The 26634-nt window shown below is 41.7% G+C and overlaps 1 protein-coding gene across 2 annotated transcripts in view; it reads left to right on the top strand.

Annotated features, from left to right (window-relative positions):
* Positions 1–26634, top strand: part of LOC106567780 (ephrin-B1) — a 77345-nt gene that overhangs the window by 15464 nt on the left and 35247 nt on the right. For both annotated transcript variants that reach the window (XM_014137507.2, XM_014137508.2), the window contains exon 2: positions 14209–14486. In XM_014137507.2, coding sequence (XP_013992982.1) covers positions 14209–14486 — 278 coding nt within the window. The remainder of the gene's footprint in view (positions 1–14208; positions 14487–26634) is intronic.

The raw sequence follows: 26634 nt of genomic DNA, 5'->3' as shown, positions 1-26634 counted from the left end.
ACAACCCCCTTTTCTCCCATTTCTGACTGAGTTTAGGCAAACTATAGACAGCCCATAGTAGATCATTTGTAGTGTATATAACTTTTTACCATGTGGATTTATTTGTAAATATAAAAATACATATTTTTCTGTTTAGAGATTCTGAGAATAGTTTTGAGCTTTATAAAGATTCTGTTAGTCTGCAGTTAAATCCACAGCGGCTTAAAGCAAGTGGGATTTTAGGTCTATTAATGAATTGTTTTGATTGCTGGTTTGATGGATTAAGTCAGATAGTCACAGATTTCATGCACATTTTCTCTTTTTATGACCCTGATGTAATTATTTTACCTGACAGTCAGGGATATGGAGAATATTGAAGACAATGCAGGCATACCAATAGAGGATTAATCCTGCAGACAAAAGCATTTGTTTTGAAAAGAGGCGGTGAGCTGTCAGGTTAAAGTTTCAGCGAGAAAAGAGGACAATGAAGTCGAAATTGAAATTCCTCCCAGTGTGGCCTTTCACATTAAAATAAATGACATTGTTTGGAGACCAGGTACTCCTCCGGGGGACTGGGCCATTGTCTGCCTGCAGTGAGGTTACAGTGTGGCCGCAGGTCACCCCGCTGAGGCTCTGACTGATGATGAGGCTGTGACATAAGCCACCGCTTCCTCCCACCGGAATGGCCTTTATGGATCTGGCAGCTTAAAAACTTTAAAGGCACTCTGAAGTAAAATAGGACTGAGAAACCCCAGGCTATGCATCTCTGAAGCGTGTTTTTCATAATAGCATAAAAATATATGCACCTGTTATCATCTTGCCTCAGTAATGCCTCTACTAAAACCGTAATAAGAGACAAATGTTTTGATTCAGATTTTTCAAGCAATTTTTTCAATAGGGTGGTCATTGTTATCATGTGACTGGATTGGCTGGAACTTGATCGCTTGACAGCCACTGTTATAGGAATAGTGGGACACTGATTTACTGAGTTTAGATTCTATGTAATGAAATGTATACTCCAGTGACTGATTTAACCTAATATTTGAGTTTGAATTTTCTCCACACTAAAACTGTCTTAAAGCAATTCGTCTTGGAGCATTTGTCATGAGTGCTGGCTGGTGCCCATACGTAGCAGTAGGGGAAATTAAACGTGATTATGTAAACTAACAGATGTATTGTAAATCTAAGGCAAGGAGCTCGATGGGAGGGGGGAGTTGGAGCACTTGACACTTCAAACAGCTCCTTCAGCTCAACATCTGCCATACTAAAGCATCCAACATGCAATACCCAAATCCTAATAGTTATTTAATACAGGCAACAATATCCAAGCATTAGACTTCTCTCTGACATATCAGGGGAGCTGCTGTGCTCGATTCCGATGATTCCAGTGTTCCCAAATTTAGTCGGTCTGAATAATCTGCTGAAAGAAGAGGTAGGAGGAAGCTCTGAAAACAGCAGTCCTCTGGTGCATTGTGTTGGCATTAAGGTTGCCAGCTGCGTGACAAGTGTTATTATAGTGTGTCAGCATTTATCCCCTCAGAGTGAGGTTTGAAAAATAGCCTGGCTTAGCACCCAGAAAGTCTATTCAGGATTTTTAATGTATTTCTTATTCTCTGTGGGAAGAAAACAGAACCAGGGAAGAATCAAGTCATCAAGAATCAAATGTAGAAAATATCACATGGTTAGAATAGTTTCATTTCTAAATCCCAATAAAGAGAATGAACTAGTCTTATGCAATATTCCATTAAGACTTTTTTTTCCTGGGAAGAAAAAGTTGCCAAAGAGGAAACTTGCTGTGATTGGACAATATGGCTGTGGTGGTCTTCTCCATTTAGCATCGTGTCTGCTCAAGCACATCAACCACTTTGTATCTGTGTTCTAGTCAAGTGCTAGATGAACAGTGCGTGTCCACAGTCACATTGCGAGGCAAGGTTGCAGCTGTCTCCACAAAAGGGAAGACTTGTTGGGTAGAGGGAGGCTCCGGTGTCAGTGTGGCCAAACTCAGTGAGATTAAGGGCCAGTATCTGTTGCAGATGGTAGTAATATAGCTTGGTGATAATATAGCTTCCCTAATAGCGTGTCTTTCCCCCTGCTGTCTTAAGCTATTAGCCAGCTGTTCCTCAAAAGCAAAACCAAATGGTGTCTTGAGAAGACTATAATTAAAAAGGAAATAACCCTACTGAAACAAAAACTGAATAACTGGACTGTCGTCTTTCTGTCTGTCAGACCAGAGCTGTAATACACGCCGCAGGCACTAAAACAGACCTGTTCCAACCTTATCACAACAGCTTTGTTTGGATTTCTCCTGTTTCTTGTTGCTCCTGTCAACTGTTGTTGAAACTCTGGTTTCACAAAAGAGAGATTTGCCTTTTTGCAATTAGCTATTTAAATGAAATGATGCAGCAGCAGCAAGTTTAGTATGTTCCATACAAATAGTCTGTATGTCTAGTCTAGTTTTAACCTACACTGAGTGTACAAAACATTAGGAACACCTTCCTAATGTTGAGTGGCACCCCCCTTTTGCCTTCAGAAGAGCCTCAATTCGTCGGGGCATGGACTCTACAAGGTGTCAAGGGCATTCCACAGGGATGCTGGCCCATGTTGACTCTAATTCTTCTCACAGTTGTGTCAAGCTGTCTGGATGTCCTTTGGGTGGTTAACAAGTGACATCAATAAAGGATCATAGCTTTCACCTGGATCCACCTGGTCAGTCTATGTCATGGAAAGAACATGTTCTTAATGTTTTGTACACTCAGTGTATATTTTAGTTTACTGGTTGACCTTTCCTTTGAGTGAGTTGTTAATATTGAGATTATTCACCCTTATTTAGCGTTGTTCTGTGGTCGGCTGTTTCTGTAAAGTTCCTCCTATATCACTGCTAATAGGCAAATAGACGGCAAGTGTATTTTATTGCTTTGGGGCCTAACTTGTTTCCAACCAGCATGACAAGGAATCATACAAAGTGTTGAAAAGGTCAAAGTTCAATAAGTTGTTTTATCCTTGTTTCCTATTGACAGTAAACAGAAGGTTCCCATCATGTTAGAGTGGCAGGTAGCCTAGTGGTTAGAGCGTTGGACTAGTAACCGAAAGGTTGCAAGATCAAATCCCTGAGCTGACAAGGTAAAATCAGTTGTTCTGCCCCTGAAACAAGGCTGTTAACCCATTGTTCCTAGGCTGTCATTGAAAATAATGATTTTTTCTTAACTGACTTGCCTAGTTAAATAAAGGTAAAACCCCCCAAAATGTGTTGGGTGGAGATTCTATTTGCATTTATATAGATGGGGCTGGCTCTATCTCTCTTGTTAACCGACATTGTTGCGGTCAACAGGTTTTTCAAGACAGACCTGTGGTGTGATATGTTGATATAATACATCACAGACTATGCCCTCTAATCAGAAATACATATGTAAGTTGACTGTGATCACCAGCAGTGGAATTGTTACATTGTGCTACTCTCAATTAAACAAATGAGATTGAGTTGTCTTTCCCAATGACAGGCTGTCATTTGATCCTTTTTGTTCCCCTCGCCTACTATTACCCCATGTTCTTCTCTCATCCCGACTTGACTCTGAAAGGAGTCTCTTTGGTGTGGTAGTTAATAAAAGGGAGTAGGGGGCAGTCAGATGCAAATCTGGTCTGGCCAAGACATGCACTTATTTTGATTTATGTGTGCGTTTAGTGGGTTTTGGTTAAACCCATTAGAAATGACTTCTCGGTTGTGCAGGGCTCAACGTGTGAAGTGGTGTAATGCTCCTCTAGAAAATGATCTGTTTTTGATTAATGCAGTCTTACTATGCTCCTGGGACAAGTCTTGACAATGAAATGGTTGTTGTGTCATAGATGTTTGAACTTGCTCTCAGCCAGGTATTTTGTGAGCATACAAGGCTTTTTTCCTGGGAGAGGTGTTAGCTAGACAGACTAGTTACATTCTTACTTGTCTACATAGGGTTAGCATGGAGACGGCAGCTTCGATATCAGCTCTTACTGCCAAATTAATTAGTTCTGTCTACTGTAATGGTGAATTAGTGCTAGTGATTCCTCTTGTAGGATAGAAGACACTATTCATGCCAATGCAGCCCACTGAGCGAATCAACTAATCACATTTTCTGTCTGTTTTAAATCCAAGAGGCAAAGGACTCGTTTTGGCCAGTTCTTTTTATTCACGTTAATGGAAGTTATATTACAATTATTGACATGGGTCACTTAGGCTACTCAGGTTATGCATTCTTCCAATTTGCTGAGTAAAACCTGTTTATTTGCTGGTTGTTGGGCAGAGGGTAATCAGTTCTCAGTGTGTAACCTGATCAGCAACACCATTGCGGTGCCAGATCCTCATTAAGTCCTTTCTGTAACAGTACAGTCTATGGGAATTCCCGCTGAATTCAGATAACCCTCAATCACATCAAATTCTGCCTGAGAATGTCAGTGAACAATATTCTGCGTTCACTGCAAGGTTTGTTTTCCCCTCGAGCGAGACTAGTTGATTCGCTCTTCTTTGCAGATAGGAAATATAGAGTATAGCATTGAGAAATACCATGAATAATATTATTTGTTGACAAATGCAGCTTAAAGGAGTATGTACATTGCTAATGTATTAGCTCAAAATCATTTGGAAAATGTTCTTATGAGTCTCAAGGTTATAGGAGTAAGTAACCTGTTGCCAGTGGGCCGGTTAGAGTCAGATTGTATTATTGAGAGACTTTCCCCCCCAGTCAGAAACATAAAGAGAGCTGCCAATCACGCATTCCATGTCAACGCTATAGGGGGATGGAAGGAGCCAGCCTCATCGTCTCATTCCTCTGACCTGTGGCATTCTTTCTTCCTAACCAAAGCGATGGGAATGTGGGCAGAAGTCATGGACGTATCTGGGGAACCTGCCCCAGGAATGCTCCGCTTGTCCAATTGAGTCTTGAACAATAGTTGTGATGGTTCATTTCCTAACAAAGGACGATAAATATTGAACACTGTTACAAGGGGGTAGAGAATAAATAAAAACCATTATACCTCCCATAGTTTGTTCAGTTGGATCATAAATCTTGTCTCCCTGTCAGGTTTTGTCCTGAACTACTGTTGCCATGCTTTTGCATATGGGAACTGTCCTAAGGTCATATGTGTTCTTTAGACTTATTACCGGCAAGGACTTGCTTCTGTGCTGCCGGGCGTGAGCAAGACAAAGTATGCTGCCTTGCTGGAGTCGAAGTAGCTAATTATCTTCCCCAAACCAAGGCAAAACTGGGAAAGAAGCAGAGAACACATGAGCTGAAAGCAGTGTTGAGGAGGCAACTTTTAAAAAGAAGTTTAGTAAAAGAAAAACACAAGTTTTGTCTCTTATATGCAGTGGTGTAAAGTACTTAAGTAAAAATACTTGAAAGTACTACTTAAGTAGATTTTTTTTTGGTATCTGTACTTCACTATTTATATTTTTGACTACTTTTACTTCACTACATTCCTAAAGAAAATAATGTACTTTTTGCTCCATATATCTTCCCTGACATCCAAAAGTACTTGTTACATTTTGAATGCTTAGCAGGACAGGAAAATGGTCCAATTCATGCACTTATCAAGAGAATAAACCTGGTCATCCCTACTGTCTCTGATCTGGTGGACTCACTGAACACATGCTCTCTTTGTAAATGATGTTGGAGTGTGCCCCTTAAATAAAAGGAAAAACAAGAACATTTTGCCGTCTGGTTTGCTTAATATAAGCAATTTGAAATGATTTAATTGTATTTTTCATACTTATTTTTTATACTTATTTTTGATACTTAAGTATATTTTAGCAATTACATTTACTTTTGATACTTAAGTATATTTAAAACCAAATACTTTCAGACTTTTACTCAAGTAGTATTTTACTGGGTGACTTTCACTTTTACTTGAGTCATTTTCTATTGAGGTATGATATTTGGGTACTTTTTCCACCACTGCTTATATGTACCATTGATTGGTATCGTTTTCTTTTTCAATTAGCTTTTTCCTAGTGGCCTTGAAGGGATGTAACAGCAGAAGAGACACAATCAGAACATCTTTATGGCGGTTTTATTTGAGCATTTCTGATGAATGGCAGCCATTGTAGGAGTATAGTGAAAAAATTAGGTTGTCTTTCGTTTTGCCCTCTTTGATATCACAGATAAACCCAAACAATGAACACTGAGTGGTTGAACATTTCTTATATGCCCCTGATTCAAATTTCTGTCCATAACAAGTGCTAGCTAGTATTTCCTCTGGTAAATTTGTGATAAATTTTTTTTCCATGTGCCATGCAGCCAAATATATATGTGGTATGTTCTTCAGGGCACCTGCCTCAGAAACACATTACAGAGAAATGTTGTTAAAGCCCGTTTGATACTGAACTGAAAAACTCCACCTCTTATCGAGTAGCAGGGGATGTCAGATAAATGTAGCACTAGTCTTAATTTACACCCTCCATCCACACCTTTATCTCCAATCCCAGGTAATAGCCTGCTTTCCTCTGAACCTTATATCACAGAATGTCTCATGTCATCCCCATCTCCATGAGGCCACACTGATATATCCTCATTAGAAGCACATACAGTATTACAGTCAGAGGCAGACGCCCAAATTAAACCCATTTAAGGAGCATCCTTCCCTGAGGACCTCCTGGTACGGAGTGCTCTTCTATCACTCGGTGTGTTTTGGCCACCGTTCAGATCAGGCCTGGTCGGCTGGGCTGGCTGGGCTGCCACTAGCCCCCTGGGTCTGTAGTGGGTTTCCTCAGCTGATCAGAGTCCATCTGGGGTTGGGCTTCATCCAGGACTGTAAACGTGTCTCTCAGAACCACAGTGACCCTGGTATGTCTCTGTCTCCAGCCAACTTAGAATGGACCTATATTTGATTGATTTATGGTACAAATTTGTACATCTAAATTGAGGAGTGTAGGTTCATTATTTTCACATCTCAGCAAACAATTTTCAAACAAAATGTTCAGTATGAGGTCTTTGTGGTCAAAGTGGCATAGTTAAGAGTTGCCAACACTCAGATGTAGGCCCCAACAGTCCATTGATGCTCATGCTGGCTTCGCTTGCCAAGTTGCATTTTTACGGTGGTACATTTTTTTGTGATGAATCTCACCCTCATTCCTAGGCGGAATTCATAATTTAACAATCTTGTTGGTATTTTACAGCGTAGGCTGAGACATATTTAGTCATACAGGCAGCAGGAAGGATGTGTGGAAAATGTTCAGTTGAAAAGGGAGTGTCTAAATTAGTCATGCTGCAGATACAGTACTTTACTGCTTCTGTGGCTGATTCCCTATAGCTAGTGTTTTCTGCAAGTTTATTAGTCTCCTACACAGTGCTTACACACTGATATATTTCTCTGTATTCAACTACAGTCTGCAGTGCACTTCTATGATGTGACTAATAATTATCCAGTGAATTATTAGGTTAAGCCATTGGTCACTTTTCGATATGTAGTAAAATGCTGCTACAGTGAACCAAACCCAAGTCACAGTGACACAACTCTTCATACTGCCACAGAATCCTCAGCCTGTTTGATGGTAATTGGGATAATGAGATCATTCACACAGCCAGCCCTGGGCTGCAGTCTCCAGCCCACGAGAACTGAGAACTGATATACTCCAAACTGGGCTCTTGATCTGGAGGAGTCACAGCCATGTTGCCAATTACTGTATCCCTGGTAATCTCAGGCAGCTCCATGCACTGGAGACCAAAATAGATGTCAAAGCAAAGCAGATGTAATGGATTTAGTAAGGAGGGTGATTATTTCTCTCTACCTGTAGGGGGCATCTGTCGCTGTTGCCCCTGGGCTCGCCGAGTTGCCGTTTCTCCTTCGATATGTAATTGAACATTTCTGTGAGGGTAATGCAACTTTAAGATAACACATTAACACCCTTCTAACTGTTTAAGTGTGCCTGATCCTCTGCCTACATACTACCAGACACTAACTGGCCATTTGCTTTTCAAAGCCGGGTTGAAGGTAAAATGTATTGGTACGTTGAAATTGCTATGATACTTACAGCAGACCACTGTGACGCACGTGCCTTGAGCGCCTCTGTAAACCAGACTGTAGCCCATTGACACAAAAGCCATTTTTCCACACTGAACTCACTAAACAATGACCAGTCTGTATTTGAGCAACATTAACCAAAGAATTGGTTTGGTGTGAACGGTATCACAGGTCTTTTTTATACTGTACCACATTAATGGATGTAAATGTACCCGTGTTAATGTGTATTTGCTGTTAAAGATACAAAAAAGTTATGTTATTTTTGGCAATTATATGAAGTTCAAACACAATCAACCTGATTTGAAAAAATACAAATAAAAATGTGTACAATATGGCAATCGTTTAATAACGCTACAGTAATATTTTATTGACCAGTACCAACAGTTTCAGCTGCAGTTGTCTGTCTTTTAGACAGGGATGCAACATCCATATCATATTGTAAAATATAAAATGTTGTATTTTAACACAATCACAGACTTGTAGGAAAAGTTTTAAAGATCGGATGCAATGTTTAGAGCATGTTGATTTTCTTTTTGAGGCATTTATTTTTCTTCTCTCACTGCATAACAGCTTGTTTGGGTTGCGGTTACCTTACCCTCAAATTATTGTCAAAGCAAGAATACGTTTTTCTGTTAGTTAATGATTTGCAGGCTTGAAGGAAAATAATACCTGCCAATCTCCATTTTTATCCAACCTTAAAAACTAGGACCACAGGAAAACTACTTCTGGTGAAATAAACAACAGATATTATTCAAAGAGCCCAAGATCCTTCAACTGCAAAAAAATGATGAGCAAGTTTGCATTAGTCAATTTTGTCTTCAACTGGAATTGACTGATAATTGTAAATGTTAAATAACTAAGTATTCAACGTGCACGTTTGAATGTTTAGAGTGTATCCTGCCCTCTAGCTAGCCTGAGGCCTATTGATGGAGTTGTATGAATGGTGACGGCTTTAGAGTCCCAGACTAGTTGCGCCCCTCTCTGATATTCCATTGGATAGCCTAAATCCTCCAGCAACGGGGCATTGTGGGATGGAAGGGTCTGCCAAGTCATGTGCTTGAATTCCCCCTTGGAATGTGTGAAGGGGAGGTGGGGTGGGGAGAGTGTGGCCATGCCACTCATGAGAGATCTTTTCCCCCCTTGGCTGTGTGAAGATCTCAGTAGCATTGTGAGAGCATGTGAATGAATAACCTTCATTTGCATGGACTACGTATAGCAGCTCTTTAATTGGTTGCATTCAAGCCAGTCTTAAGTCTGTGTTCAGTTGTTTAAAAATGTCTGTGTGTTTGTGTGTGTGTGTGTGTGTGTGTGTGTGTGTGTGTGTGTGTGTGTGTGTGTGTGTGTGTGTGTGTGTGTGTGTGTGTGTGTGTGTGTGTGTGTGTGTGTGTGTGTGTGTGTGTGTGTGTGTGTGTGTGTGTGTGTGTGTGAGAGAGAGTTTTAAGTCATGTGCGTAATGTTAAAATGAGGAAAGCAGAACGCTGTGATAATGATGCACTGTGAAGTTTATCGTTCGTCTGAGCACGCCTTGGGGAGGGGCGATTCTGAGCTCACTCTATAAGTGGGGATGGGGGAGTTCCATTCAATCACATGAATTACAGTGCTGTTGATTAATAAATATAATCAATAACAAATGCAACTGAAAATAATTGTGTGTGACTACAATGCAAATTAAAACGTACACTTTATATTATTTTCCTGGCGTTGAATAAATGGACTTTAGTTTTATTCACAGAAAAAAGTATTTACCTTCATTTTGAATAAGATTAGAAAATATTTGCTCTCCTCTCCCTGTAGACTATGTAATCATTTTTAATCAGAGATGATGGGTGGAGGGAGAGAATGCGGGAAAGAGAGAGGAAGAGGGAAAAATTGCACAGAAATCATAACGTTTCTATGGAAACTTGTTTATGCCCGACTGGTGCATCTTGTAAATCCGATTGGCGAGAGAATGAGGCCTTGTCTCCTCCAAAGCCTGAAAGGAGCTGCCCAGGCTCTTAAGTGTGTAGGAGGCCCAAATGAGTGAAGAACAAAGGAGGGCTATTTTTTCAGTCTTTCACAGTTGATAATGAGCAGCGCAGACAATGGAGATGAGTTCGCTTCTTCAAGTTTTCCCATATTGCTTGAGCTTGTCCCCGTGCACCTGGTATATTTGACACATATTTCATTGTCGTTTTCCTAGTAGTGGGAAAGATACTGGGACATTTGCATTTTATTAAATTTTTATGCCTACTTGGTTTGTTCAAGCAAAAACTTGCATCAGTGACGGTTCACAGAAGTTGATGTCTTCATTGACAGGCTGAATGAATGTCTCTGATTCAGTGTTTGACCACGTTAGTTTCCTGGTATAATGGAGCCAAATGTCCGCCAGAGGTTGTAACCTTAGGAAGCTGATTTTAATGTAAGTATGTTGACTCCTATACCATCAATTTAAGATTTGAATAAAATATTGTCTTCATTTAATGTTTTTCTTGCAAAATAAGGCCTTAAAGGTTGGTTAATTTGGTTTATCACTCACTCAATGTTTTTATAATGATGAAACATTAAGATAACAATGCTGTAAAACGATAACAGAAGCTGAATTAATCCGGCGGCCCCTTATCTATAAGTAATCATTCCCCACAGCTTAAAAGGGTGTTTTTCTAATGATTACTAGATTATAGACTTTGAGGGGCTGTGTCTTGAGATTGAGAGCAGCAGTCACAATATGTCTTTGGGACTGTGTCTCTGTTGGACCCCAGTGAATTTTATTTAGCATGTGAGGCTGAGATAAGGTGTTGGCCTGGTACCTAATTATGTTAAACAGTATCCCAGGGGCCAAGGAGTGGAGGCAGCATCAGGCCTGTCAGGCCCAGGGTGGCAACTTATGGCAGGAGATGAGGCAACATGGTTATGGAGGATTAGCTCAATATTGAAATCAAATCCACTGTTATTTTTTAAAATCTGTTTTCACAAATGCACTCAGTGCAATATTGCTATTTGTCCCTGCCCTGGAAGACCCTGAAAATTGAATTGCCAGTCAATAGTTGCAGATGTTATACTTGCTAGTTATTGTGCTCGCTGTCATTGTCTCACTATCCAGTAAAGGACTGACCACTAACTGTTTTCTCCCACTATTGTCTGTGATTGTTTATTATGTAAATGCAGGTTACTTGTAACAATGAGTTGTGGTGATTCGGACATGCTTGTAACCATATGATATATAATGCATTTTATTAGAGGATCACCATGCATCCTAAACTGAATGTTTATGTATTACAAAAAGATCTTGGTGTGCTAGCTGCATGTAACATCACTTTAAAACCCGACTGACCGTGGAGAAAGCAGTAATAATACAATTCTTTCTCTGATGAAAAATGACCATTGAAAGGATTTGTAAGATGGCAAACTGAATAAAATGGCAATCATTTAGCACCCCTGATGAATATGCTAATTAATCTCATTAATATTCATTACGCTTTAAAACTCACATAATACCCCACTGTGTCTGCTGATTTCTGTCCCTGAAAATAATAGTGATGAAAACGAAAAAACTCTTGCCTGCCATGTCAAATTGTCACTCTTTAAACCACATTTCCTATGGAAAGTGGTGGGAGGATATTCAGAGCTCAAAACCCTAATCGTGAAGATGACCTGTAATTTCCAGTGTTCAGTCTGGAATTTGAACACTGTCTTTGCTTTGCTTCTTAGCTCTTCAGAGCAGCAGTCCTGTTTGATCAGCACAAAGGGAATGGAGGATCTGTTTAGGCATCCCTTTGGTAGATGGAGTAGTAATTGGTAGATGGAATTGGTAGATGGAGTAGTAATAGGCAGTCAAAGCTTTACAAAACCTGAGACATCCTAATCAGCACAAAGGAGCAGCAGACTATTGTGTGGTTTTTAAGGTATCCTTGTCTTATATCCTTCTCTGACATCTATAGCTACTCGATTATTGTTGTTGTGCATTTAGTCAGGGTTGTGTTTTTGTAGGTGTATTATTCTCTATTCTTGTTGGACCACGCAGGGTACGGCAGGCAACCATCAACACAAGTTGCTCTGACACAGTTTATAGAGAAATACCTAACATGGCTTTTGTCATATTGTTCTATTGATGTACTCCATTTTGAGGTGCTTGTGTCAGACCATAACTGTGAACTGAAGAGGGGGCTACTGAGAGACAACAGAATGAGACAGTGTTGCTCACTTTAGTTTAAAATACATTTTTTTTTTTTTTTTATATACTGCTAGTCGGCAGCTACCTCAAATGCAGTGAATCCTTTGTTAGGTGCATTACTAGATGCTGGCCCCTGGCCGTTTACCTTATCCTCTGAGGATCCCATGACCGTAAATACAGAGGATTATAACAGAGAGAGCATTGCTGCTTTGTGGAGGATTGAGTGTTAGTTTGAGAAAGTTTGCTAACAGAGCTACATTATATACACACTTTGAAGAATGCATTTCCATTGGCTCAGAAACACTTTGGAGACAATACGGAAACTAAAGCCAGACACCTGATCAGTCTCTGAAGAAGCCTGGGGATAAGGGCAAATCAAACAGGTTTGGGAAGCCAAACAGAGGACCCAGTGTCTGAGAGACAAAGACAACACCAATCTAACCGCAGGGCCAGGCAAGCTGTGCTCACTCCAGGCTGTGCACTCTGCTTCGTCTTTATGTACAGTAATAGAATGCTGTCGTACAGTTCCGCTTCAGTATATAGGGAATAATAATGCATCATCACATCTCCTAAGCTGTTAGCGAACGCAAGGGACCCTTTTTATTTTATAAATCATGAGTCCCATCATGCATGGCAAAGATCTGTAATACTACATAGAACGTCATGACGAAGGGACGAAAGAACGAAAGAATGAGAGAAGGAGAGACTAATTACTAGTGAGTGAATACAGCAAGTAGAGAGACAGGGTCGTTGCAAACTGGGTACTAAACGAGCCATGACGGATTGACATAGTGGAATCAGGGCACATACTTTTGTCTAAGATATCATACTAGCATACCTTAGTTACTAAGGTTTCCCACAGACAGGCAGACTGACTGACATACAGACAGACATTGCTTACTGTTGATTAATTTTAGTGTTGGGAGAATTAGCCGGCCTCCTTCTATCCACCAGGACCTTAAGATAAATGAGTCATGAAAGCTGTTTTCTTGTCTATTAAACCATGTTGAAAGTGGTTAGGAACAGTGTGTATGTAAATGAAATGTAAATAAGGATCAAGTTGTACATTTCCGTCTCCATCGCAACCAAACACATCATCATCATCAAACTGAGCAGCATCTCTCTGGTAACTAGGACAAGGTTGTTTGGACTTTAAGCTGAACAAAAACACATTCATCACAATACCGATTTGTTTGACTTCTACAGGACCAGATCAAAAACTGACAACATCAGCTCTTCTCTCATTTTGGATTAAGCATGTCAGCAGACCTAAGGGTTCTTATCAAAAAAAGCAAAAGAAACCACTTGAGAAGTATGATGCATCAAAGGCAATCAGCAGGTCTAAATCCTCAAATAGAATTCAGCAGGGCCTGTTGCTTTGAGTTAGAGAGAGAAGATATCAAAATGAATTTGTGAAAGATAAGGTGTGGAGCATCTAGATAAGGCATGCATGCCATCTGTCCATCAGCGCTTTGTGTTTATCTGTACTCTCTCCTCACTTGGTGCAGATTAAGCTCAATCAGGGCCCGGGCAGCCCTCTGTCATACTGATTTCCTATTGACATCTGCCCTGGTATTGTGCTGTATGTTTGCTGAGGTAAAGATAGGGGATGTCTGCTTTGTTTACAGTGTTTTAAATCAATGGCATTAATGTAAATGAATGCAAGTGTTTACATTATAACAGCTTGGGCTCTCGGTTGTTATCTGTGTGTTTGATGTTATCAACCCCAGATGTAAAAGCATGTCCCAAAGCTGTCCTCGACGGTCGGCCATGTTTATGTAGCGTTGTAAACACCCGCCCCCGCTTCCCTTAACCTGTTCCTTACAATTAATTCACTCATGATTTGTTTTGCACCGGCTTTAAGTGAAGTAAAATAACAAACAATTTACTTTAAATTAGTCACTGTTGCTCAAGCAACTGCCAGCCAGACACGGACAACACTAGTGTATTGGGTAGAGAAGAATCACATTTTATAGTTATAAAACACTGTTATGCAATGAATGTGATGTATGTCCAGACCTTTATATGTATTGCTGTTATTAGAGTATTTGATATTCTTACCTTTCTCTGTCATATTTTGTCTGTTTCAGATTTCAGTATGGGAAGGGCTTGGTGATGTATCCAGAGATAGGAGACAAGCTGGACATTATCTGCCCAAAGGCAGACATGGGGCGGCCGTATGAGTTTTACAAACTATACCTGGTGAAGAAGGAGCAGGCAGACCAATGCAGCACAGTCATGGACCCCAATGTGTTGGTCAACTGCAACAAGCCTGAGAAGGACATCAAATTCACCATCAAGTTTCAGGAGTTCAGTCCAAACTACATGGGCCTGGAGTTCAAAAAGAACATCAATTACTACATCACATGTGAGTATCTGGTATTTAACCACACCGATGCATCTTATTTTATACCATCTATAAACTTTGTATTGATGCTTAGAAATTACAACACGATTGTTCCTAGATTATTCATAGTTTAATACAGCCACGACATGGAATAGAATTGCAAACAATTCACAAGGCTTTTCCTTAATCTATCATTTAGAAACGGGTATTGCAGTGCGGCGATAAGATCAAACAGTTGTATTTTCCATGGGCTTAAAGGGATACTTCATGATTTTGGCAATGAAGCCCTTTATCTACTTCCCCAGAGTAAGATGAACTCGTGAGTCGTGGGATACCATTTGTATGTCTCTGCGTGCAGTTTGAAGGAAGTTGCTAACTAGAGTTAGCTCAATTTCTAACTAGTGTTAGCGCAATGACTGGAAGTCTATGGTAACTGCTAATAGGCTAGTAGATGCCATAGACTTCCAGCTATTACGCTAACACTAGTTAGCATTGGCTTGCAAAACTACCTCTAACTTCCTTCATACTGGATGCAGAGACATAAAAATGGTATCCATGAGTTCATCTGACTCCGGAGAAGTAGATAAAGGGCTTCATTGCTAAAATCCTGAAGTATCCTTTTAACGTTCCTTAGTACGCCACATATAGATACTGGCTCTTTTTCTTGGAATACAAGGCTTCTGAAATATTTGCTGTGATCTGAAAGAGACCTGTCTAGTACAACTGAATTGATTATCCTTCTGCTGAGCCTGAAATCGTTACAGTTCACATTAAACTCCCTCAGCACAACATGAACATTTTCTTAAGGTCATCTGACTATAATGTATGTTGAATGAAAATCTTAACAGGTAGTCCTTGGTCGGGAATGCCTGAGCGTCCTTGAGTATCTTTTGACCCGTTGTTTTTAAGTGCAGCCACTACTAGCCTAGTTCTCCCTGCTCAGCGCGACTCTAAGCGCAGAGGGGTCTCTGAATTTTCTGAGGCGAAATCGTTTCTGTCAGATCCGGTCAGTTGCAATAACACTTAAACTCTGGCAGAGGGGTCAGCTCCAGTCAAGCAGGCCTGATTTGTTCTGTTACACATCGCTGAGCCGAGCCCATTGGCTCTGACACCCTAACACCAGCACATAATCGACTTCACCCGACTCCACAGGTCCACAGGCCCAAGGCTTCTTTTCTTTAACCCTTTGATCCACATGTTATGTCTTTAGATCATCTCTGGTGGCTGGCTGGGGAAGGAGCTCTGCTATTGTCCTATCCTCTCACAGATCTAGCATCAGAACATCAATGACACCATAATGTCCAGTCTCACTGATAACTGGTCTTCAACCCAATGTGGATGGCCCATAAAAACACACTGAATGACTGGTGAAGCATGAAAAAGCGCTTCCAGCTTTGATACTTCTCCAATAGGAAAGCAAACATATTGTGTCTTTGCCACAAACTGATTACATTTCTGATTATCCTTGAAAGTCGTCTGTATATTTTCCTCATGTTCTTTAGTTCTGTTCCAAAAAGAACAGTTTATGATGTGGTTGCAGGAGTAAATGGGCCACATTTATCAAAACATGTGTGCACACTGAATGTGTAAGAGCAGTCCCAGCCACACACGTACAGAACGTTGGATAAGGTATCCGGTATTCTTTTGACATCATTTGATAAACAGTGACTCTTGTTAAAGGGGAAATGAGCTCAAGCACTTGTTTAATTAGTGAACTCTGCAGCTCTCTGAGTATTGGTGGATTAGTGATGAAGATGAAGGGCAAGGCACAGTGCAATCTACACTGCTGATTCACTTGTTTCTTCATAAATCAAAGTGAGGTTTGATAAAACGCACAACTTCCATTGCCAAGAGTGCTGCTGTCTGTGAGAATATCTCTCTGAGATCTGACTGACTTTGTCTTTGATGATCTAATCCAGGGTTTTCAAAACTCGGTCTTTACTTTACCCTCTTAACAGTATTTCAATGTTTGGTTTGTTACATTTGAAACGCAAAGGTGTGTGTAATGTCCGTTTTTATAGTTTACTTCGTTTTCTACTTGAATTGTCTTTCTCTCTATCCTGGTGCATGCCACTTCCCACACCAAGCCCTGCTCCCTGTCACTCAAGGAGAGCAGTTGCTCGACCACGGAGTCAAAACCACTTTCTTGCTGATCATTCTGCAGTCTGCATGGTCAGATAGATTCAACAAGATGTTGGTGACACGCTGCTTTCCACTATTACACTATTAGTTAGTGTATCTTACTGTCTGCAAATTACTGTCTGCTAGTTTGTCTTTTCATAGCAAGGTGTGGCTCAAATAAATCTTGTTAGCCGCTAGTAAGCTGGCTAGCTAGCTTGCTAAATGTAGTAAGAGTCAGAGCAAACATAGCTATCTAATACAGCATGGTACCAGTAATAGTGTATGCATACTATAGATAAGTATGTTGTTTGTGCAACGGTATCAAAGTTTTGTATAACTAACCCAAGATAGACCAGAGCCACTATGCAGAGTCTCCCTGTCATGACTTTAGTAAGCCATGGGTAGACAGAGGCCTTGTTCTTCCACCAGCTCAGAGGATCTGCAGATCTTTGGAGGGGCTCCTCCAAATAGGATCAGACCTCCATTATGGCATCTGCTGAGGAATTCCTACGTGCTGCATCCCCAGTTGCTCTCTCGTCAAACAGCATCCAAACAGCAGACGCTTGTGGCACTACTGCTGGTGCTTCTGCTACATCTGATCCCTCTTCTTCCTGTTGCCCAGGTGCCTTAGCCAGCTGACTGCTAGGGCTGTCCCTCCCTGCTGCGGAGGTTATTCTTTGAAGAGCCTCATCAATCGCTCTGGCATCACTGAAGGGTAACTTCTTAAACCTGGGGTCAAGTGCAGCGGTTTCTGATAGCACGTGATTATATTCCATTCTGTGGAACGTTCTGTCCATTGATGAAGATAGGGTGTCCATCAACTCTGTCACATGTCCTGTGGTTACATTTGCTTCTCTCTGGCGGCTGGCTGTGATTCGCTGCAGACCCTTACATAGGAGTATCATTTTTGAGGCTGTCACATAGCTGAAAAGAGCGAACAGTAACTTATTAGTTCAGGTTTTGTCTACTGATACTACATTCTCATCTACTGCTCATATACACATATAATAATATGATTAAATAATGATGTAGAAATAGCTGCTTACTGTACCTCTCCACTGATCTCCACAGTGACCTGCTCAAAGGGTTCCAGGACTCTGCACACCTCCTCCACCACCTCCCATTCCTCTTGGGTCAGAGCATCAACAGGTGGATTGACAATGTCCAGGGTAGAGATGATGGCATCCTTTGACTCAAGAAACCGCTTCAACATATAAAATGCTGAATTCCACTGTTGTCCATTGTTTAGGCCTCAGCTCAGGCATCCCCATTTGGCGTTGTGTAGACTTCAGATTTTCAGCACATACTGTGCTCCTGTGGAAGTATTCCACAGCTGCTTTCACTTTGTCCACAGTGGGCTTCATCACCTTCAGAGCATCTCTTACAATCAGGTTGATTGTGTAGGCAAGACATGGATGATGGGTCCATTTTAAAATGTTCATGGCTTTGGTTATGTTAGCTGCATTGTCGCTAACACAACAGAACACTTTTCCATCTACTTGCATTCTCTGGCCACTCTCAACAGTTCCTCTGCCAAGTTCTCTGAGGTGTGTCTGTCGCTGAACTTAAAGCAGTCCAGAAGACAGCTAGACATCGAAAAATCTTCAATGAAGTGACATGTAACCGACATGTAAGAAGTGGTTACCCTTGATGTCCAGCAGTCAGTAGTAAGGCAAACTGCAACTTTTTGGACTCTTTCCCGCACTGAAACCTGTGTGCTCTCGTACAGTTGTGGAATAAGTGATTTTGAATGGCTTTTCCTGCTTGGAATTATGTACATTGGATTTAGACTATTGCTATAAATTCTAAAACCTCTGTCCTCCACGATCGAAATTGTCTGGAAATCGGTGGCAATCATTTTAGCCAATGCAATATCAATTTGGCCTTGTTTTGCTACAGACATAGACCTTGGCATAAACTGGTCCATAGAAGACTGCGTAGCTGTGGGTCACGGAATAGGCCTACTTGACTGAGTGGATACATCTCCACGTGTGGAGGTGCTGGCTCCACCACGATCACTAGCAGGCCCGCTAGTTTCTCGAAGCTCCGCTACAGCTAGCTTCACAGTTGGGTGCACAGTTCACATATGCCGGTGTAGGTTGTGCGTAGAACCGGCTTTATATGAGATTTTGTTTTGGCAAATTCTACACTGTGCTCTAACATTGTCTACATTATTAAAATGCATCGAAATGCTACTGTGCTTCCGACTCATTTTCCAGCTGTTGTTTTCACAGCTGTCCTTCCTCTCTCTCCTCGGCTGCTAAGTGTGTGACTGAGCGAGTTAGCTCGGCCCTCCCTCACGCATCTTTGGTTCATTGGTTGACACTGCGTGTCTGATTGACAGGAACAACAGGTGAGGCTGTTAGTCTGAGCAGACAGTCAGAACGAATGTGTGCGCTTGAGCATTTAGGCCTATACTATTATAATATTTTTTTTGTTCTTTGAATTAGTTAATTCTATTCATTTAAATCTTTTGATTATTCAGATCTTAATTTTTTAACTATTTTTATAAATATATTTGGCTCTTCTGATATGCGAGCCGGCTCCCAACACTCACCTACAAGAGCATGGCTCATAGAGCCGACTCGTTCATGAACAACCCATGACTACTCTGTGAAGTACGCGTGTGCAATAACTCAATTTGCCCTTGCACTCCTTCTAAACAACACCGTTTTTGTAAACTTTGGCAAAGGGTAAAGTGTACAAAAACGCAGTCCACTCTGTTTGTTACGGATTAAAGTTTTGGAAACAGAAAACTGTATAGAGATCAAATGTTTCATCGATGAGAAAATTAGAAGACTGTCGGCCAAAATCCATCTCGCTCCATCTTCTCCCACTAAGGGCCACTGGGCTTCCTCTCATCACCTAGTTTGGTAGTGAGTGGAAACGCCAACCAGATGCTTCACATTTATACACGAGACCGAAAAAGCTGTCTCGTTGTTCTATCTGTGGCAGTATCTTCTAAATCAGAGAGGAATAGGTGAAGCATGTATATGTTAGCTATCTACATGAGGTAAGAAAACGTCTAATGTAACATCTAATTAGTGTCACCTGGAAACACTGGCCAACAATATTGGTTGTTACCATATCAATAATTCCTCCGTATTAATTTGTTATGTCAAACAACAATGAGCCCGGTTACATGCACACAATAATATGATTCTTGTGAATAGTCAGACTAATATAATGTTTCGTTTAAAATGTTTGCATGCTTTGCGAGAAGAACGATTTTCCTAATAATCCTGTTTACATGGACATATCTGAATCAGGCTGCCTGATGGGACTCAGCAATCAAAATAAACCTTCTATCACAGTGACCATGTTATTTTTGCAAAGCCTATTTGATTTTGTGTTTGGATAACTATTTCTAAAATGTTCACTTTCAGTTTATCCGAACCCACTTCACTTGCGCATGAGAGAGAGTTTTGCACTACCGGTGCTTGCACATGCGCCGATCAAATACACCACTGGAACGCTGTCACGTCCTGACCAGTAGATGGAGCTAGTGGTTTAGTTTTGGTCAGGACGTGGCATGTTTGTGTTTGTTAAATGTTGGGTTGATGATTGGGACTTCCAATTGAAGGCAGGTGTGTATAGTTGCCTTTGATTGGAAGTCCTATATAGGTGTGTGTGTTTGTCTTTGGGGTTGTGGGGAATTGTTCTGTGTTGAGCTTTGCTTTGCCAGACTGTTTGTTAGTTGTTCGTTTTTTCGTTTTTGTTATTTTGTATGTTCATTTTTGAAGATAATTAAAAATCAAGATGAGCATTCACGTACCTGCTGCGTTTTGGTCCTCATTCACCGACAACAACCGTGACAGAATTCCCCACCAACAAAGGACCAAGCAGCAGAAGAAGGCTGGCGAGGTAAGGGAGACCGAGAGGCACCCCCAAGAATTTTTTAGGGGGGGGCACAAGGGCTGTTTGACGGGGCAAGAGCTGCCCGCCAGTCAACAGTCGTCATCAGAGCTGCCCGCCAGTCAACAGTCGTCATCAGAGCTGCCCGCCAGTCAACAGTCGTCACCAGAGCTGCCCGCCAGTCAACAGTCGTCACCAGAGCTGCCCGCCAGTCAACAGTCGTCACCAGAGCTGCCCGCCAGTCAACAGTCGTCACCAGAGCTGCCCGCCAGTCAACAGTCGTCAGAGCTGCCCGCCAGTCAACAGTCGTCAGAGCTGCCCGCCAGTCAACAGTCGTCAGAGCTGCCCGCCAGTCAACAGTCGTCAGAGCTGCCCGCCAGTCAACAGTCGTCAGAGCTGCCCGCCAGTCAACAGTCGTCAGAGCTGCCCGCCAGTCAACAGTCGCCAGAGAGGTCAGACTGCGCTGAACTGCCGGAGTGGCCAGACTGCGCTGAACTGCCGGAGTGGCCAGACTGCGCTGAACTGCCGGAGTGGCCAGGCTGCCCCGACCTGCCGGAGTGGCCAGGCTGCCCCGACCTGCCGGAGTGGCCAGGCTGCCCCGACCTGCCGGAGTGGCCAGGCTGCCCCGACCTGCCGGAGTGGCCAGGCTGCCCCGACCTGCCGGAGTGGCCAGGCTGCCCCGACCTGCCGGAGTGGCCAGGCTGCCCCGACCTGCCGGAGTGGCCAGGCTGCCCCGACCTGCCGGAGTGGCCAGGCTGCCCCGACCTGCCGGAGTGGCCAGGCTGCCCCGACCTGCCGGAGTGGCCAGACTGCCCCGACCTGCCGGAGTGGCCAGACTGCCCCGACCGTCCCGAGTTGCCAGACTGCCTCGACCGTCCCGAGTTGCCAGACTGCCCCGACCGTCCCGAGTTGCCAGACTGCCCCGACCGTCCCGAGTTGCCAGACTGCCCCGACCGTCCCGAGTTGCCAGACTGCCCCGACCGTCCCGAGTTGCCAGACTGTCCCGACAGCCTGGAACGGCCTGCACCTGAGCCACCTCCAGGATAGGTGGGTTGGGGAGGGAGGGTGTAGCACAGTGCCGTCGTTGACGGCAGCCACCCTCCCTTCCCTCCCTTATGGTTTAGGGGTTATTGTTTGTTGGGTTTTTGTTGGGGTATTGGGGATTTTCTTGTTTTTCTTTTTTAGGTGCATTCCGGGGGGGGGGGTACTGTCACGTCCTGACCAGCAGATGGAGCTAGTGGTTTAGTTTTGGTCAGGACGTGGCATGTTTGTGTTTGTTAAATGTTGGGTTGATGATTGGGACTTCCAATTGAAGGCAGGTGTGTATAGTTGCCTTTGATTGGAAGTCCTAAATAGGTGTGTGTGTTTGTCTTTGGGGTTGTGGGGAATTGTTCTGTGTTGAGCTTTGCTTTGCCAGACTGTTTGTTAGTTGTTCGTTTTTTCGTTTTTGTTATTTTGTATGTTCATTTTTGAAGATAATTAAAAATCAAGATGAGCATTCACGTACCTGCTGCGTTTTGGTCCTCATTCACCGACAACAACCGTGACAAACGCCGATTTAAGCTTTTTACACGTCCTAATAATTTGAAAGATTGCTCAGAAAACCAGGTGTTTTAATTGGCGAGTGCTTACTTTGAGTTTGACCTTACACCGATTAAGATAATTGTATTACAGAAAAACTTTATTGACCTGAAATTACTACTGAATGCAGGTAAACCTAAGTATATGTAAATATAAGTATGATGCGTTAAGCATATGTACTTCGGATGGTGTCCATATTGATCGTGTCCCTGCTTACAAATATCTGGGCATCTGGATAGATGAAAACCTGTCTTTAAAAAAGCATATTGATGAGTTAGTTAAGAAGCTGACAAAAAAAATGTGCTTCTATAGAAATATGTTCTGCCTGTCGGTAAATAGTAGAAAGCAGATCATTCCGTTTACGTTCCTAGACTATGACAACATCATCTACTGTATATGAACACAGCTGCCACTTCATTAAAGCCGTTAGATGCAGTTTAGCATAGCACATTGCGCTTTATTACGGGAGACAATTTTAGTACTCATCACCGCATTCTCTAGCAGAAAGTTGGTTGTCCCTCTTTGATGTCACGTTGGTTGCCATGTTTTCATTTAAAAAGCTCGGTCTCAGGGATGGCTAACTCTGGAAATTCCTTTGGTCTCTACTGAGTTAGGTAAATCAGCTTTTAGTTTTCTTGCACCTTATTTGTTGACCAATCTTCAAAATGTTCTTAAATGTGATGCTCTGGTGCCTCTAGGGCAATTCAGAAAGTTGATTGAGGACCTTATTACTGAAGAATGTGTTCTGTCATTTCTTCTGTAGAATCTTCTGTAGTTTATGTAATTCAGCGCTCATATGTGAAATAAACCTTGGTCTCAGTATGACTCCCTGATAAAATATAATGAATATAATGATATTCCCTGATAAAATATAATGAAGGTCCACAGAGCTGTTTACATTACTTTTTTGATACTTTACCTACTAGTATAATCAGTTTAATTTATTTTAAAGGTATTTAACTAGGCAAGTCAGTTAAGAACAAATTCCTATTTTCAATGACGGCCTAGGAACAGTGGGTTAACTGCCTTGTTCAGGGGCAGAACGATAGATTTGTCCCTTGTCAGCTCGGGGATTAAATCTTGCAACCTTTCGGTTACTAGTCCAACGCTCTAACCACTAGGCTACGCTGCCGCCCCTAATATTGAATTATTAGTGTGCATGTAAACACACTCAGTGTATTCAAGGTGCGGCTCACTACATTCCAACTAGGGTTACAAAGGGAGGATATATTACTGGAAACTTTCGAAGTTATCAGTACACTACCAGAATTTTGCTACTTTGAAGGATTTTATGTAATCTATAACAAGACATCTAGTGGCCTTTTGGGTGCTTCAGATTATCACAGTTGTCTAATTATCTCTGGTCCTCTGTGTGGCCTTATCACATGTAAAATATATAAAATAATTAAGTAAGATGATAAAAAATGTTTGGGGAATGACAAAATATTTAATGACAAAGCTGTAAAAATGATCCTAAATATAAACCATCTATTTAGTGAATACAATTAGTGTTTAATATAAGGGTTTCAGCATTCCTTTTGTTTACACACTTTTATTTATTTTACTATGTCAGTATGTATTATTTGTCAATGTTTTGGCATCAAACTGGTGGCAGTTATGAAGAAAAGTAAATATTTGGAAGAGTTAATAGAAAATAATCCTGTTGTTGATTAGATGCTTTTTTTCATTAATTAGACCATATGGTTAAAGAGAAAATAGCCTATCTACTACAAACTCACGGACAATATGGACACATATATAAACAAATAAAAGTATATATGAATACATATTTTTTTTTTTAAGTTATTCAAGTATAAATGACAAGTTACGATAGCTTGCCATCATGCAGCCCTGCGTGGCACCGTTTGGAAATGATAACAAAAGTGCAGGAAATGCTGACATTTATGAAAATTATGAAAATTAAGTTGGATTGAACAGTATAGAACAGTCAGAATAGAGAAAGCCCCATTTGAAATCACTTATAATGTATTTGTTGACACCCTAGGGTAATTTACTAGTCATAATGCATATTGAAAACTTGTATTATTTAAAAACATAAAATACCGTCAAATACCATTGAGTCAAAAATGTGAAAAATATCTGCATTTTCTTTCACCAGAAAATTGTGAGATATCTTAGGGGTTACATTTAGACTGTACCAAGGGCATATAAAGCTGTTTTATGGGCCCAAGTAGTTCTTATGACGTTAGGGAAAATAAAGTACCTTGAAGAGTTTCCCTATTGAGGTCAGATCTTTGTTTCCTTTGACTCAAAACAGCTGACCATGAAAAGTCCTCAGACAGAACAGATTCATCATACACTATATTCAATTGGTATGCCAAAACGTCTCAATCTAACTCTGGGATAACGATTTTTCTATTAGGTATCACTCTGCTGATAAGATTAAACTTCCTTGGCACTTTTATATAAATGTCTCAAGGCAATGTGACCCAGCTGCTCCAGCTCTGTGTGTACTTTAACTCTCTGTCGCTCAGAATAACTGTTGCTGTATGACATACTTGTTATTGCTCTGTGGCAGAGTAGCCATAATGCTTCATCACATTGTTTTATACTCCTCTGTAAACATCATTAGACCTGAGATAATGCCTCTAATTTGCTCCAGTGATGATGGGGGGGGGGGATGCAGCACACGGAGGAGGCTAGCATAAACGTTTTTATCTCACTCTCACCTCAGAATTAAAAGATATACTCTTTGGTATAGTTCCCTCACATTGTGTATATGGACATGAAGAGGATTATCTTTGTTGACTGTATGCACACTGGTATAGCTTTCTCATATGCCATGCGTTGGGAGTCAGTTCTTGCACTGGCTGCACCACATAGTTCATCCCCACAGTAAACATACGACATGATCTGTATGGGCCTGTGGTGGTCACCACCTCCCCCCCCCTGTGGTGGTGGGTCTTTCCCTGTTTGCCCCTGTGCAGAGGGTCAGCGAGTCTCAGCAGGAGGGGTGTCAGTGATAACCCACTGATGTCAACTCCAGCCTGACCACCATTTGGCAGCAGGGCCAGTCGGCCAGACCACAGGGCTGCAGTAGAAAGAAACAGACATACTGAAGTGATTATACTTCCAGATAGAAAAAAACAATCCCCCAAACAAAAATCCATTTTAGCATGGAGTTCTTCCATGCTAATCATCTCATGCTATTTTCAAAAGACAACACATCCCCTACTTTGAACAATGTATATGTCTATGGAGGTTTTTTGTTGGGAGAACCTATTTTCTAATCTGCACACTGATTGATTCCCTGTTACCCGCCACGGCTGATGGTGACGCATTGTGACAGCTGCCACTCCAGTTGGGGTGGGGGATTGGAGGCCCATGAGTGGGTTTGAGAAAGAGAGCGAGATGTGCGTGGTGTTGTTTGTGTGTGTGGGGATGTGCACATATAGTACGTGAGTCTGCAAGCGTACGTGTGTGCATATGTAATTGTGTGTGTAAGTGGGAGAGTGTGTGTGTACTGGGTGGGATGGTGGGCTGTTGGCAGGACATGGCCATAATCTACTAAATGTCTCTGGAAACTGAGCTGATTGGCACCACAGCCTGAATTTCCATCCAGTGCATTGTAGGGGCAGAAGAGGACATGTGTGCAAGAAAAGCTGAGTAGGGAGATGTTACAAGATAATAAAAACAAGGCCTTATGCACAATAGTACACTTACAAGAGAGGTATTGTGAAAGAAATGCTTGAAGCTCCTCAGAGAACCATAGATTTGAACAATTACATAAATATAATGAGTACAATTTCAAGCAAACAAACCATTTGAATGATTTTTAACATTAAAATGTGACTAGTTATCCCCTTTATGTCTCCCGAGTCATTTGATATGGCCCCTGCTGTTCCAGAAAAACACAACAAAGCCTTCTGAGGCAGCGTCTTTCTGGACCTGTTACTTCCATGGCTCTCACACCATGTGTAGTGCATTTGCTTCTCCCATAATCTGCCTCTTCTCGATTCAGTTCATAAAGCTCTGTGTCTGTAGAATTCACAGTAGCTTTGAAGACCTTCAATCCTGGGCCCGATTACAATTAAACTCTTTCATCATATTACGCTAGCGTCATCTATCGCTGACATAACTTCTCTAAAATGTTACACTCACTGGGAACCTTGATTATAGTACTCGCAACATTAGAATGCGTTACACACAAAAAATCTATCAATCAAGAAAAATAAGACAGAAATGAGCTATTCAAGCAGGAAATCACTGATGCTTAGTCATTGGTTCAACAGGCTGACTAGTCTCTTGTTAATTTGACTCAGTGGCTTGCTGCTTGGTGAACTGGTTTCTATCACAAGGCCCATGTTACTTGTGTATCCAGTTAACTGGTCTCTGTTACTGGTCCAGCTCGCTAACTGAGCTTGACTCAAAAGCCTTCCTCTAGGAATTTAAATGGATGTGAAACACAAACATAGCAAAACAGCTGCTCAGGCATTACTCCATTTTTATGACAGACTGCACCGATCATATATTCCCAATGTTGCCTCATGTCTATTGTCCTGATTCCTCTTGGTCTTCCATTCCTGGCGTAAACCCCCTCTGGAGGTGTCCTTCATAGCAGTTTAGTCAGGAAGCAGCCAGAGAGCCGCAT

Source organism: Salmo salar, chromosome ssa13 (assembly GCF_905237065.1).
Source record: "Salmo salar chromosome ssa13, Ssal_v3.1, whole genome shotgun sequence".
In the NCBI taxonomy this organism is placed as follows: domain Eukaryota; kingdom Metazoa; phylum Chordata; class Actinopteri; order Salmoniformes; family Salmonidae; genus Salmo; species Salmo salar.
The sequence above is the reverse complement of the archived record's forward strand: the minus strand, read 5'-3'. Positions and strand labels throughout refer to the sequence as shown.